The sequence below is a fragment of the Cydia amplana genome, chromosome 7 (genome assembly GCF_948474715.1).
Source record: "Cydia amplana chromosome 7, ilCydAmpl1.1, whole genome shotgun sequence".
Lineage (NCBI taxonomy): Eukaryota > Metazoa > Arthropoda > Insecta > Lepidoptera > Tortricidae > Cydia > Cydia amplana.
The window spans coordinates 17,139,619-17,155,716 of NC_086075.1; the positions used below are offsets into that span (position 1 = coordinate 17,139,619).

At 35.0% G+C, this 16,098-nt stretch overlaps 1 protein-coding gene across 1 annotated transcript in view; it reads right to left on the minus strand.

The window, feature by feature from the left end:
- LOC134649554 (transcription factor SPT20 homolog) overlaps positions 1–15,877 on the minus strand; it is a 33,122-nt gene extending 17,245 nt beyond the window's left edge. Inside the window, exon 1 of the mRNA XM_063504326.1 lies at positions 15,751–15,877. Within this exon, the coding sequence (XP_063360396.1) occupies positions 15,751–15,759 (9 nt within the window). The 5' untranslated portion in view covers positions 15,760–15,877. The remainder of the gene's footprint in view (positions 1–15,750) is intronic.
- Between the last annotated feature and the right edge of the window lie 221 nt (positions 15,878–16,098).

The window sequence follows — 16,098 nt, forward strand, 5'->3', positions numbered from 1 at the left end:
GATGCACTGTTCCGATATGCTTACGGGTAAAATGCATTCACTAACCACGTGTACGTGCAACTGATGCACTGGTGATATAAAGCATAATAGCGATATTCCATATTTTATTGAATTCCACCAAGCATAAAAGATAACTTCTAGTTTTATTTGTCAGATTTTCATCGTTCCCAGTCCAAGGATTTAAATTTATCAAGCTTTTAAAGTCTAATTGGTAAAAAAATTGTAATTGGTTTTATTTCGGAGGTATCAGGTAGCTTCAAGTTTGTACTTTAAGTATCTTTATGTTGGTAAACAATATTTGATTTGAACGTTCGGATTGTTTAAGGTTGTGTCATTGTGTCGCAAAAATTTTGCAAACGCCAATGTTGCGTCGTTATTTAAAATACACTATTCAGACTAATTCGATCCACAAACTCGTTCATTAGTTTTGATGTCTGGTCATTCGATCTGTCGAGGCCAATCTTTGCATATTAATGTGAATATTGTTAATTCCTCGGTGCAGCGTTCTCGTGTGAACTATGAATTATTGATGGCTACTTTCCTTCGGTTGAATAACACAGACTCGGTCATCTTTCTCGTATGTGCATTTGAACCATCAAAATTATATTGAGATTGTATTGATATGGCACTCACAGGCTCTAGAACGAAGCCACATGTGTGGGAGTAAGCCGAACTGAAACTGAAATGGGTATCATATTGGCTTTTTGAATCTGAATACGGCTTTTTGAATCTGAATCTTTCCTTCTAGATTATGCAACTAATTTTTAATCAAACCGTGGAATTTAAATTGACCTACGACATTTAGTTTATTTATTTGCCGCAAGGAGTTCTTAGTATGGTGATCGTGAATTAGAAATAGTTATAAATGGTCATGACATAATTAGTCACAATTTTCTTGCATTATTCGTTTCGGTACGTCTGCCTAACCACAGCTCGGCCGTCAAAGACATAATAATACATCCATATTTAGGTTCCAGAGGATCTAGAATACTAGACTTAAACCAAGAGAATAATGTTTCACTTGACAAAGGCGATTCGCTAACAAAATAAAGGCATATATGTATATATATATATATATGTTTTAGGTTATTAGAACTCATTCAGTATTTTGGCCAAAATCAGACATCTCATCACCTATCATTAAAGTGAAAATGAATGAATGCTCCTCTCAACCTCATATGTACTAATCCGAGTGAGAAACATTATCTAAATTACCGATAGCTCAATACAATACACCGTGCGAGCGTTAAAAGCTGTCACGATCTGTATCGTAGGATTGTTAGGCGCTGTGCGCACTGACTTCCATTTTCATTTCCGTGCTTCGAATGCAGTATTTTTGCCATCTGTTGTATAATTAGAAAACCAGTAAATCAACATTTTTATAGATACTCGTACGTAAGTGCAAAGGACAAACAGTAGGTATCCGTATATTTTGTTATTTTTTTTGACGTTTTGTGCTCATGAGTAGGACTAAGCTAACTCTGCACAGCTGCAATGCCAGTGTGGAAGCGACACCATAAACGTCATATTCGCACTTCCACACTTAATCACTGCAGCGTCGGTGCTTAGTCGGACTCAAATAATATTTCGTCCTATTAAAAATTCTGCCTACACGAAAACTTAGTGACCGGGACCAGGCCTTAACTTATAATGTCAGATGATTTGTATCATTATCGCGCATGCGCTCGGGGCCATAATAAATGCGTTAAACTCCAATATAGAAAAGTACTCATGTCCTATGTCTGTCAGTGCACTCACGTCTTCGGAGAAAGTCTACGTCATCACAACGTGCAGATTTGCTCAAATTGACTTTTCTTTCCATTGTCGGGACTCGTGCAGCCGAGGAAGCGCATTAACTCTACGATTTATGTGGACATCGTAATTTAGTTGATTTGTATTCGTAGGTGCCATGCTTTTCTCCTTACCTGCTTGTGTGTAATTATTATTTAGGTGTTATTGTTAATTCTTCTTATTAGATATTTTCAGCTGTCAATGTAATTAGTACTTGTCAAATGTCAAATTTTGCAGTTAAACTCATACCTACACGGGTGGCGCGCTTTATTACTCTAGTACACATAGGTAGTTGAAAATGAAAACTCACCGAAAAATGTCGCGCGAGTGTCTAAACTAAGTTAAACCATTATCTTAGCGCATGGGGCCCGTGAACCTGTCACTTGCGGCCCGCGAGCCTCCCTGGCTATTTTGTATGTAATATAGGCAAAACGAGAATGTCTGATAAAGTCATAAATATTAACAAAGTGCGGCCCACGTCAACTTCGTATAAACTACTATGTGGCCCTTGGTCATGTCAAAGTCATTAGAAACATTGTTGTAAAAAGTCCCTAGTTATTCTTCGATCGTTCTCATCTGCTCATAATTAGTTTCTTCCTTGATTGCGAATCGATTAGCACATGTAAACCAGTCTTGCGATGATATAATCTTTGAAACAAAAGACAAATCGTGTGGTGTGATAAATCGACAAGCCATGCAAGCTATTGTGTTGTTGTTTTAGTTAAAAGCCTGTCTGTTTGTGTTTGTAAAGAGCTTAAGTTTATAACCTAGGGCTTGTGTTGCGTGATAAATATGTCTTTTATAATGCGGTAAGGGCATTTATTTGTGTGATGAGCACAGATATTTGTTCCTGAGTCATGGGTGTTTTCTATGTATATAAGTATGTATTTATCCATATAAGTATGTATATCGTCGCCTAGCACCCATAGTACAAGCTTTGCTTAGTTTGGGGCTAGGTTGATCTGTGTAAGATGTCCCCTGTTATTTATTTTATTGTAGAACAGGATCACACTGCGGACGAAAGAAAAAAATCGGCCAAGTGCGAGTCGGACTGGCGTTCCAAGGGTTCTGTACATTAAGTCCGACTCACGCTTGACTACACATTTTTAATAGGTTTTCCTGTCATCTATGGATAAAGAACTATATTGTGTATTTTTTTCAAAATTGTAGACCCACTAGTTTCAGAGAAAAAGGGTTGGGGGGGGGGGGGGTCAATAAGACGGACAGACAGACGTAGGAGTGATCTTATAAGGGTTAGGTTTTTCCTTTTGAGGTACGGAACCCTAAAAATGTAACAATGTCTGTTCATGTTAAATTAGAAACCACCGCGTTGAATAGCGTTGCATTAACAAGATTAACACGATTTAAAACATTGGCGGTGTCTATGAAAAAGACGCATAGATTGACCAACTATCGCAGATCACTGAGAAATCTTTATAAGCATTCATATACTTTTTTTTTATAAGTATGGTTAATTTTTAAACACCGTAGTTCCTTGAAAATAGTTTAACATAGAACACAGAAGTCATAACTAGAAAGGCTCTAGTGAACTTCGTTGACCTCTATAATAAGGGGTCTCCTAGTGCGGATCTCGGTAGGTCTACTCTTCAATTTCCGTCTCCACTTAAAATAATATGATGATTGCTTGAAAGCTATAGTAAGAGTAAACGTAGTAGATACATACCATATGACGAAGCATACTCACGGCCTTATTCGAATAATGCGTTGTCACAGCGTTACGATACCGATTTGTCAGTGTCAAAAGTGACGTTTTTGGTTGAAGAAATGTCATGACATCTTATAAATATCGTTAAGAGCCTTAAACGTTTTCTTAGTAATAGAAGGTACTAAACAAAAATAAAGACATATTTTTAAATACCTACGTTAATTTTAGTTTATTTAGATCAGCCATACTCTAAGTGTGTTCCGCGGAACCCTAGGGTTCCGCGACACCCCTGCAGGGGTTCCGCAAGAATTTAGAACACTATGCTTTAGTCGCCTCGAAAAATTTTACTATGCCGCCACCGTACTGTAGGGTTCCATCAAGTATTTCGCTTTCCAAAAGGGTTCCGTAAAAAAAAAAGATTGAGAACCGCTGATTTAGATAGTTTATGTTAATATCTGGGAGACCGAGCTTTGCTCGGAAAACATGTAAAAACTCAAAAATTAGCGTTTTCCCGGAGATAAGACTAGATCGATTTTTTGCCCCCGAAAATCCCCATATAGCAAATTTCATCGAAATCGTTAGAGCCGTTTCCGAGATCCCCGAAATATATAAATAAATAAATAAATAAATAAACAAGAATTGCTCGTTTAAAGGTATAAGATAAGATAAGATTATTTTTCAGTTATTCAAGCAGTAAATGATTAGTGTGCTGAAAATATAAAAATCTATTGTATTTTCTAGTTAGGATTCTAGTCTAGTTAGTTTATGATTGGCTTGCGCTTAAATGTACAGTCAGCTGCAGAGAAAAGGTACCACCCCTGCGTACAAACTTCTATGTAGCCTTTTCTCTGCAGCTGACTGTACGTATGCTGTCTAATTACTTTATTTATTTACATATTATTTGCTAAATCAATTTTTAAACATGCAGATTACGTCTGCGAGCGATATTCCAATGCAATTCTCAATTTACGTTATTTAAAAACAAGTGCAAAGAATAAACCATAATTCACTTAAACATCAAACATCAACATTTATTCAGCAAATATGCCACAAGGGCACTTTTACACGTCTACATGGAATTCACATACAAGCTAAAAAAAACCCATCAGCATTTATAAAATACACCGCAAATATCAAATCAAATTAAAAAAGGCAGAATGTTTAGTGGTTACAATAACTTTACCGGCGGCGATCATTATATTTAATGCATTTTTGTCGTGCGTGAGATTCACTTGCGTTTAATTCTCATAATTTAAGCTGCGCTGCAATTGTATTATAATTAATGTCAGCTTATAAGCAACAGATATCCCATGACTTGCGACAGGTGATCTAGTTGAGCAGGCATTGTTGCTTGTCCTAGATAAGCTCAATGTTCTTTCTGCATGTAGAGACGTGTAAATAATAGGGACTGTTAATCTCATTATTTGTTATTGTAAATGACGCCATCACGTGCCAATTAGTGACATCTCGTAATCTCGTTCCTCCGAAATCGGTGCCATCATATAGCGGCCGTCTCCATACAAATACTACGACATCCATATTTAGCCGTATTATTTAGTATGGAGACGGCCGCTATATGACGGCACCGCTATCCTAGGAAACCAGAACTTTACCTAGGTATATTGCAAAATCTCCTAAGTCTGTGCGGAAAGAGAAGAGTCGTGAAATGAATGGGATCCAATACATTCTACGACTCTTCTATTTCCGCACAGACTCTATACTTACGTGAAGTCCCAAAACTAAATATTACTTAATAAATGACCCAGTGATTTAAATAAGAGAAAAACTCAGATAAAACCGAATTGTAATTTTACGCATCGTATTGAACTTGCGACCACTGTGGCTGCACAATTGTATAAACTAATTAACAATTTCCTTCTTCTTGTTTCATCAGCCTAACGACCTAATTAGTTCAGATTTAAAGATACTATATTATGTCGAATACAATACTGACACCTTATGAACTTTATTTGTGCGTAATCATATTTAATGAGTCAATCATTAAGGCTTATGGAAGTTTAGTTATGGATGAGCACACGTAACGAGAATTGGCTGAAGATAATGTTTTATTAATACCCCGGAACTTACTTCCGCGTGTGATACGCTATGACTTTTTAATATTGAGAGAAGTCGCATCTTGTGATATCGTAAAAAAATATCTTATAAAGTAATATGTACCTAATATATATTTGTATAGGTAGGTAGTTTAATTTGACAACCAGTTTTTTAACTGTCCTTAAGTAGGTATTTAATAAAATAAAAAACACAAAGGAATAGTTTTAACGAAATTTTCTGGTCAGATATACATATTATTGCTGATAGATTACTGAATAAGATTAGTTAATCATTTAATAATAGTGTATATAATTCGATTCAAAATAAATAGGTCGTATAAATGATTAATGATCTTCAAGTATGAGTTGATCATATTTGTTGTCATGCAATATGATACAATAACGATGTAATATCACAATGTAAGCAATGTTTAATTATGGTTTATTGTAACATTGTGCACCAACGTTAATTCAATTCAACATATTAATTTGATGTAATCAACCTGTACAGCAATTGTACATTTTGATAGCTTGTCTAAAGAAGTATTGTCCAACTCGTAATAATAGCTGCACGATCGTTGGACGATATGATGTGTTAATGGCTTATTGTCTTTAAGTACAGGCACTAATTCTTATGTCACATGGTTCACACTTAATCAATCTGACAAAGGCTCATTATAATGATATCAATGCAGGTACTTGAAATGCAAGAATAGACATCTACCACGCCCAGAAATTAGAAATGTACCTTGTACCGGGTTGGCGGTTGAATATACATAGTGATTAAAATTTCTTCAATAGGTACGTATTTTGTAAAAGGCGAAATAGTTACACTAGAGGTCAATTCCCTCATTTTAGAAAAACATCTCTACATTCTTGGATTGGAACATGTCTCAGAACTTATAACCGGCGGGGATGCAAAATTGTATACCTAGTCAAAATTCCAAAGTACTATTGTTGCGTCAGTGTTTAAAAGTTACTATTTATCACCACAAAAATTGTATTACAATATTCGCGGCTTTTTGTTCTGCTCCCTGTTCTACACCAAGAAGTTTTCGTAAAACAAACATAGGTAATAGGTACCTATTATTGGGTGGGTAGAGAATAGATACTCATAATCACAATATTTATCTCTACAACGATGTGTGGGCGTCTCTAAATGATGTTACAAGCCATTATAAATTTCTTTTTCTCACGCATTTTTTGGAGACGCACATTTAAAAAGGATAGGATTTTAATCGATACCTAACGAATTGCGAAAATGATCCTTACGGGCAATTCTAGCTGTCACGTTGGCGTTGGTTGGAGATATATGGCGGATACCATCACGGGCGGAGTACCTAATGTTCTACATTACTCATGCTTGTCCGGGTATTGTCAATGTGGCACATGCATTAAAGATGAATGTGAATAGCATGTTAGCTATTTGGTCTTGTATTTATTTGTTATTTAACTAGTTTGTGCTAGTTTAAACTAACAAAAAAACAAAAGGAGGTTGAGTTGACGTTTCAGAGTCAACGCGTATTTATTTTGGGCATCTAGTTTCATGCAACATATATACATATTATCGTTGCCATTTAATGCAATTATAATTTACTTATAAATTATTACTAAATCTCCGTTGTAAGTCTATCAAGATCAAGACCTTATTCCCACACTTTCATGATTCTATCCAAAGGGTGTTAAGTATATCTGAATTTAAATCATATTACTGTGACCCGCATTATAGAACAACAATGTGTACTCATACTTAACGCACTCAGCGTTCTTGTACAAATTGATTGAAAAATATAATCGTTTGAAGTGACTGTCATTACGGTATTCTGCCCATTGTCTGGCAAGATGGATGGACTTACATAATCATCGCATAACCTTATTTGCCCTCTATAAATCTCGTGCCGAAAGCTTCAGGCAAATGAAGAGATAAGTCGCTTGGAGGCGGAGAATGCGTAAAGCACACCACGCTCCACGGTGTATCGGGCAATTTGTAATATTGAATCATTGAAGAAGTATGACAAGAATATTAATTATGTGATTTCAAAGTTCGATATTCTACCTACGTGTTTATGAGCAACCCATGATGAGCAACGAAGGCGATTATAGTATTAGTTGCGCTAGACCGATATTACCTACATACCTGAAAATAATTTAAGTGACACTGGCGACACTCACGTGACCTGACACGCGGATTTACTCTACTTTAATAAGCTCTGAAGCCTGATCTACCATGTGCGTACTTATACGGCGTTACTTTACATGTATAGAATTCTGATAAGTCTGATAAGTATTGTTGAATGCGTGTGATGAACACCGTGTGTCAGCCTATAAATCACTATTAAAATATTATAAATGCCAAGTAATTCTGTCTGCCTGTTACTCACCTCTTCGAGCTTAAACCGCTGAACCAATTCAGACGAAATTTGGTATGGAGATAGTTTGAAGTCCGAGGAAGTATATAGGGTCTTTATCAATCATCATAAACATCATCATACCACGCAGAGGATGTCGCAGGCAGAAGCTGTGATGATATCATTGAAAGATAGTACCTACCTACCTATTAGATAATCAAGTTCACAAAAGGTTATAATTAACCAAAAAGCGTATAATTTTTATTTAATTATGAACATCTGTCTAGATTAGCGATAACCACAGGGAACAAAAGAAATGTCAAATAATCTGCGTCTGCGATCGTGGGAATCTTCTATCCGAAAATGCTAGGCTTTCACTGTCCCACGGCGCGACAACACTCATTAAATGATACTAGCCGCATCTTTGGCAAATAAAATATTGTATAGTTGGACTTTTTAAGGTGTCCGAATGTTACTTAAGAGCTCATCGAACTTTTTAGAGATCTTAAAGATTCTGAGTAGGTATATGCATCAGTATACCTATGTGTACGAGAATTGTGTAGTATGTATTTATATTTTTGGTTCTACTTATTTATAAAATGATTGGGATTACAACTTTGGAAACAAATCAAATTATTTCATTAAATTATATTTTGTTTTGTATTTTTTAAGTAATCATATTACTTTATAATTTTACATTTTTGATAATTAGATAGATAGATAGATGATTTATTTCATGAAAGACAATTACATAATAAGTTTGCATTGATGTCAAAAATATAAGAATTTCTATCATGATCGTCAAAATAAAAATAAAAAATAAAAATGAAAATAATAACAATACTAATGAAATAAAATTATAGCTCCAATAAGGATTGTCAAACAATTAAAATAAGAGTAAGTAGGTAAATACTTACAAATCCAAAATATAAATTTACAATGTCAGAACTTACGAGAATACAAGAACAGAAAAAATAAAAACAATGAATAAAAGTCAATTAATTTCCAATTGGAACAGTCGTTAATAAGAGTAGGTATAAAATAATATCTCCCAATAAGAATCGTCAACACACAACATCAACAATTAAACGTGATATTACTTTAAGTATATTAATTATGGTTTTTTTTATTAGTTGATTCGGAATGTTTAATATTTAGGTTTATGGTAGTGAGAGTGACTATAATAGGTATAATGTAAGATAGATATCGTACGACATTATTCACAAAACCAAGGTTGAAATTCGTGCAACTATTTATCTACCTACCTCTATTTTGATTCACGATTAGGAAGGATATTGTTCAGATTTGATACATTACTCAATTCCAATCCGGTTGCAATTTTAGGATTATTTGAGTGGTTTAATGCAGTCTCATTGCATTGTTTACGACTACATGCATTCGTTTATTGCAGTCTCCACATTTGTCTTTATGTACTAAATAATATTTCGGAACCATGAATTGATTCATTCATGCTAGGCAGTGAAAGATAATTCTGACAATTCATTCACGGGTACAGTGATTATGACACTACACAAAAACGTGTGCACATAAGTTCTCCGATATGTGTTGTGTGTCCATCCATCCATCATTGCACGAGGTGCAAAGTGCTGTCAGTAGCGGCATTAAGACTTCTTAAATCTGTATTTTATTTGATATTGATATGACATTAGTGGTATTATGTCAATATGAAATAAATAACAGATTTATAAAAATCACGATCCGACAGGAGATGAACAAGACTATTACATTTTTCATTCATAAGAAAGTATATGTATAAAGGTATGTAAACAAATATTGTACTCTTCAGGGTACATAAAACAATGAAATTATGAAAGTTATTATTTAGGTACTTTAATATGAATATAACATTAGGTACTAACAGAAACAAATCAGATGTGTAATTCAAATAAATGGACGTTAAGAATTTTAACTATATTTATGTATGTACTTATACTATTGTTCGTGTGAGAACACATTAAGCACATTAGTTAGCGTCAAGGCTCATTTGCTCTAGGTTACCTAACAATACTCGATTTAGGTATCCGTTCTGATCTAAAATCTAGATGGTCAATAAAAAAAAACACATTAGCTGATTCAAATTATTTTGTGCAAAAAATTGTTTGTAACTTTTGTAAGGCCGTGAATTATAGTTTAGCACTATTTTACTTTGGTTAGGTCATACCGAATCCTGCCTATTATGTTTTGACTATTGTTTAGCATAGGTAAAAGCATACAGGTGTATCGATTGAGCAATTCTCGTAAAATCGGCAACGCATCGAGATAAAAGACCAAAAATGTGTCATCGTGATCGACGTGCGATGCGCTTTTACTTTCATCCTACTTACACGAATCGAGGAATTTATTATTATGTCATGGCGTCATCCTTCACTCGGCGCTTATGGTGTTTGAGTGTTTGTATTTTTTACGTTAATTGGTGACTTTTAAGTCGACGATGACTTTGTGAATGATGATGACGATTTTCTGATTCCGGTAACGTGTTATATCAACAGCTATTAAAGTATTTCAATATTTATAAGGTGGTGGTGGAGGAAATTGCATGCTAGGTTCATAAACGATCAGTACCTAACTAATATATTCTCACTTTTTTTAATTACCTACAGTTTATCTTTACAAAAACTACAATAGTGACTTAATGTTCTCTAGGTATTATCCAATAGGCGCCACAAAGACACTTCAATGAAAATATATCTTTTCATTCCGTCGAGAAAGGAAACAAGAAGTAGTTTTTCAACAACTCAGATGCCTAAGTTCAGATCATAGGTCACAGAGTAGTCATTAGATAGAGAGTTACATTATATAATGCGATGCGATATGTCCCTGCTATACGCATACATGTTTTGCATTAGTTTCGTAACTTGGCGACACTGTTTGCTTTTTACATATTTTTTACGAGTTTGTAATCGGAACGCATATTTGTATAGAGTTATGACACAATTAAACAATTGCAAGAAGTGGAAATACAACGACGTGATACTGAAATCAGAAACGTTCGGTTATAGAGGATCGTAGCTATCAATTTAGAAATATATATGTGCCATCGCTTGTCTAACGACACCACTAACTCATTTTAAAACTTTCAAACAAATAGCAATATACCTAGTAACCAATAGGTATAAAAATAATTTAATGTAACAACCGCTTATTCAAGAAATCTAAAATAACTTCGATTCGAAAACAAGACAGACTGATGACTTTTGAGGTGTTGATGCATCAAGCTTTGATTACTTTTATCTACTAAAGCCGACAAAAGTTGAGCTATTGGTCATACCACCAGTAGCTCAACTTTAGTCGGCGACGTGACGCATGTGCCATTGCAGCTACCTTAACTACAAAAATCTACAGAATATACCGTTGGATTTAAACTACTTAAAACTACATTATCAATGACATCATGCTTAATATCGGCGTATACCTTTATCAGAAGAGGGTATCAAAAAATTTGGTCACGTATAAAATAACGGTTTTTAGGGTTCCGTAGCCAAATGGCAAAAAACGGAACCCTTATAGATTCGTCATGTCTGTCTGTCTGTCTGTCTGTCCGTCTGTCCGTCTGTCTGTCCGTCCGTATGTCACAGCCACTTTTCTCCGAAACTATAAGAACTATACTGTTGAAACTTGGTAAGTAGATGTATTCTGTGAACCGCATTAAGATTTTCACACAAAAATAGAAAAAAAACAATACATTTTTGGGGTTCCCCATACTTCGAACTGAAACTCAAAATTTTTTTTTTCATCAAACCCATACGTGTGGGGTATCTATGGATAGGTCTTCAAAAATGATATTGAGGTTTCTAATATCATTTTTTTCTAAACTGAATAGTTTGCGCGAGAGACACTTCCAAAGTGGTAAAATGTGTGTCCCCCCCCCCTGTAACTTCTAAAATAAGAGAATGATAAAACTAAAAAAAATATATGATGTACATTACCATGTAAACTTGCACCGAAAATTGGTTTGAGCGAGATCTAGTAAGTAGTTTTTTTTTAATACGTTATAAATCGCCTAAATACGGAACCCTTCATGGGCGAGTCCGACTCGCACTTGGCCGCTTTTTGGATCTACTGTCGCTTTATCGCCGAAAATATGCACAGTGTTAGATCGATGCGCAGTAATTTTTTTTAAATATCGCCAAATTTTCTACTTCAACAATCAATAGATAAGTGACGGCGTGCGGTCTAGTGAATCTTATCGATTTATGTTCCGTTAAGGCATGCTGGTAAAAGCTGGTAATATTTATAACGTAAAGCCTGTGAACCCGTGACCCGTGGCGTGCTTCGCGGAACTTATGGAGTTATGAAGCTTTTATCGGCTGCAGATTCAACATAAATCTAGTTTGGAAATATTTTAGTTTAGTACCTCTAGTATACTTAGTTGTATTCTGTTCTTAAAATTACTGTTCTGAACTTTTCTACCATAATTTAGTCAGTAAACAGGGGCCCGATTTTTGAATTTCGATCACTCGATTTCGTCACTCGATAATCGGTGGAAAACGGCGAAATGCTAAGTTTTGAAAAACGAGTGATAGAAATTTGGAATCGAGTGGTACTGACCACTCGTTTTCAATTTTATTAGTAGAATTTATATGCCTAATAATGGAGATATTACTTAACGAAATACACGAAATCGAGCGGTCGAAATTCAAAAATCGGCCCCCACGTCTCCTTAGTCGCTATATATTTAGGTTTGTAGAAAATGCTGCGTTTATACATTTTCGTTTAAAATATTACTTAATTTTGTATAAGAATACCCATTAGAAATCCAACCTGCTGCACTGTCAGCATACATAGTAGAGAAAATGTACTTTTGGCTTTGCCACAGTCGGTTGAAAAAGGGAAGTAAATATTTATAAGCCGGTTGTTTAAAGCCTTTTGTAGTCATAACATCAGTATTCTGGGAGAATCCTTAGCCATCTTCCGACTCGTGTAAACGGGCAGATCGGAGCGTGAGCACATGATTGCATCACCGGGGGAAAGTGCATTGATTATTTTATTGTGTCTGAAGACAACACATTAACACGGATTCCACCCTTGATCTATTATGTAATGCAAGGAGGTATGTTTTTGAAAATTTAAGGTCGTGATTTTTATCGCATAATTATTCAATAATGTTGATAGTTGGTAGCTACTTAGTTGATAGTTTTTTTTTATTTAAATTTTGCATGTATATACACAAAGATAAACTATTTACAATGCCTCAAATTCAGCGATGTTACAGATCGTAGTCTTAGTACGGTTGTATGCACAAGAGCGAAAAATAAAGGAGGATTCTGCTGATTTTTTTTTCTCATAGACTGATTTAATTAGATTAAATTGATCAAAGATGTTCCAAAAACAATTTTTGTAATGTCTACAGAAAAGGTGCCAGTTTTTCTGGACGTTTTTGACCCAAATATTTAGCAAGCCATCTGAATTAAGTCTTAGTTTTTTTAAAACATGCTGATCAAAAATGTTTGCTCGACATTAGTTATTTTGGTAATCAAATACATTAGTTATTTTGGTAATCAAATACAGTCTTCGCTGATCAAACTTAGAATATACAACAATACAAATATAATTTTTTGCGCACCTTATCCTCGATAAAAGAAAACAGCAACACAAGCAGAGATAAAAAACACACACACACACACACACACACACACACACAATATATTACTGGCTGATTAAATTATGGGTAAGTAATTAAAATAAACCACAAGATTATTATTCATTTAAATCGCTATTACACCTACTCGTGCGATGTCATAAAGATACCTAATGTATATAGATCTTCCTTCATGTTAACACGAAGAAACTTGCATACAGATATCTCTTAACTAGATGCAGCATACAAGATAACAAGACCCATAGTAATGTTGCTACAGAAGCGTAATCGTTTATTTTAGTTACGTTCATGATTACTAAACGAATATAAATAGGTATTCAAAATTATTAAACAGCGATTACTAAAATTAAGGTAGGTAGAAAATGGTGGAAAGATGGTATTGAATGTAACTGGTTAAAAAAATTGCCATTCCTATAGTACCCATTTATCTGCATAAATAGATTCTACAGGAATGTTCTGCGGGTTCAAGATATTTACCTTTATAGCTCTTAATTGGGTACGAGTAAGTATGTCTGTCCTCAGGAGGCACGTAAACCTAATTTCTATGCATAACCCAAGAGCGCTTGCGTATTGATATTGACTGCGAGTTTTCGGTAATAATGCGGAGTCTATGGGAGGTATTCCATTTCTGCTTAGTACATGCAGCTGCCAAGTAACTGGTTAAAAAGTTAATTACAATAGGCAATTCGCTAGAAAGGTAAGAATGATAATCTCCAGCAATTAGTATGAATTGGTAAGGAAAGAAAATGCGTGGGAAAATTCGTTACTCGAATAGTGTTCAACGGATTATGTTTCCAGATAATTCGATTTTGATAAGTGGGATATTAAGTGGCTTACGTAATAAGAGGACGGAGGGGAGACTATACAAACTGTATAATAAAAATGTACTAAATCCGTCCGTCGAACCAACTAACCGTTGATAATCGTTTGTCTCTATCCCTCATTTTAACATTTCTGTTTGTTAGAAGGAGTCAAAATTTAACACAGATTGAGATTTTTTGCACTGATTTTTTTTTAATATCATAGGTATGTAATGTATAATGTAAACGATGTCAAAAGAACATGGAATGATTAATCTGACCTTTTTGTAACTAATTATTACAATTAAATTTAAAACCCGATCATGACAGAATGTTAAAACTCCCTGTTAAGGTGATTATAGACATTCGTTTGTAAAACTTGATAAGATTAAATGAATAGCATGAAATGAAAAACGTAACTTACACAATGAGGTTATAAATCTTGACACGGTTAAACAGTTTTAACACGATTTTAATGATGTATCCTGAATCACGATCAATTGTTATGGTTCTAATCATAATTGCTATCGCGTAACATCATTATACGGTAATAACATGCAAACTTCATATGTCTAGGAAGGAAGGTCCATCATGTGAAGTGCAGATTAATAGTTAACTAATTGAACTAATAGATATTTACCATCACTTTAGTTTAATGAAGAGGAGCTTTCGTCCTCGATAAACTTATTAAAGATGTTCCAATTGATTTGATGAGGTGACAGTATTGAAGTGCATGAAGTATAAAAGCGTCAAAAAATGCTTGAGGGACTAACATAACTTTGCCGTTGGCTAATTGTTATCTCCATACATTATCGACGCGCAGTATTCATGAATATTGCAGATTTTGGATTTTCCCTTTGACTTACATAATTAGATATGACATAGCTTTTTGCCAAATGTAGGTCACCGGGGAGTTTAATTTTTATGCAAGTGTAAAAATGCGTGCGATAAACATCTTTTTGAAGATTTGTTATTGACTTATTTCAACGTACATACATCCTACTTAGTTCACGAGTTTCTTAGAGAAAAAGGTCTTGACAAATAGAAAGTTGAAAGATGAAGGATTTGGAACTAAAAATCATGTAATTCTTTTTAGTTCCAATTTGAAACTATTGCATCACAAAAAAAACTCGATAACATGCGTGCATTTTTGATTATGTGTAAAGAGGTCGGCAAATCCGCGCCGCAATCCGCATGCGGCTCTTTCTGGTGTACAGGTGCGAGGAGCGCTGACTGTTTTCCAAAAGCTTACAGTTCTAAATCAAAATTCTGAGGCCCTTATAATTCTATAACTGATGGGTTTTCTCGCAGCTTTTTAGGGTTCCGTATTTTCCTCAAAGTATCCCTCAGCAATAATTGTACGTTCATTTAAAAGCTTCCTGAATTTCATGACGGCATCAATTTTCATATCACATTCAATTGTTTAACCTTAACCTATTGTAAGTTCAAAATAACACACACTGATACTCACTAATCTCATGGTGTCGGGTCACTTCACTGGTGGAACAACAGCACTACAATATGCGCACGAGTCGGAAATGTCGGAACGCTCACTGGTGCTCGCGGTCGCGCGTCGACTTGCACTGCGCGGGAGATCGCGCGCGCGCCCGCCCAAAACAACGTTGTGTAAACGTTGAATCATATGTCAACTGGCATGATCCGGAGATCAATAAGCTGTGATTTACTATGGTACGTTACTTAGTAGGTACTAATTTATAGTGTTATGAAAGTTCAACACTTTATTAAACGAAAGATTCAGGGTAAGAGACCAGCCGGAAAAAACCGCATTGCCAAAAATGTTTACGCATGCGTGCGGCTG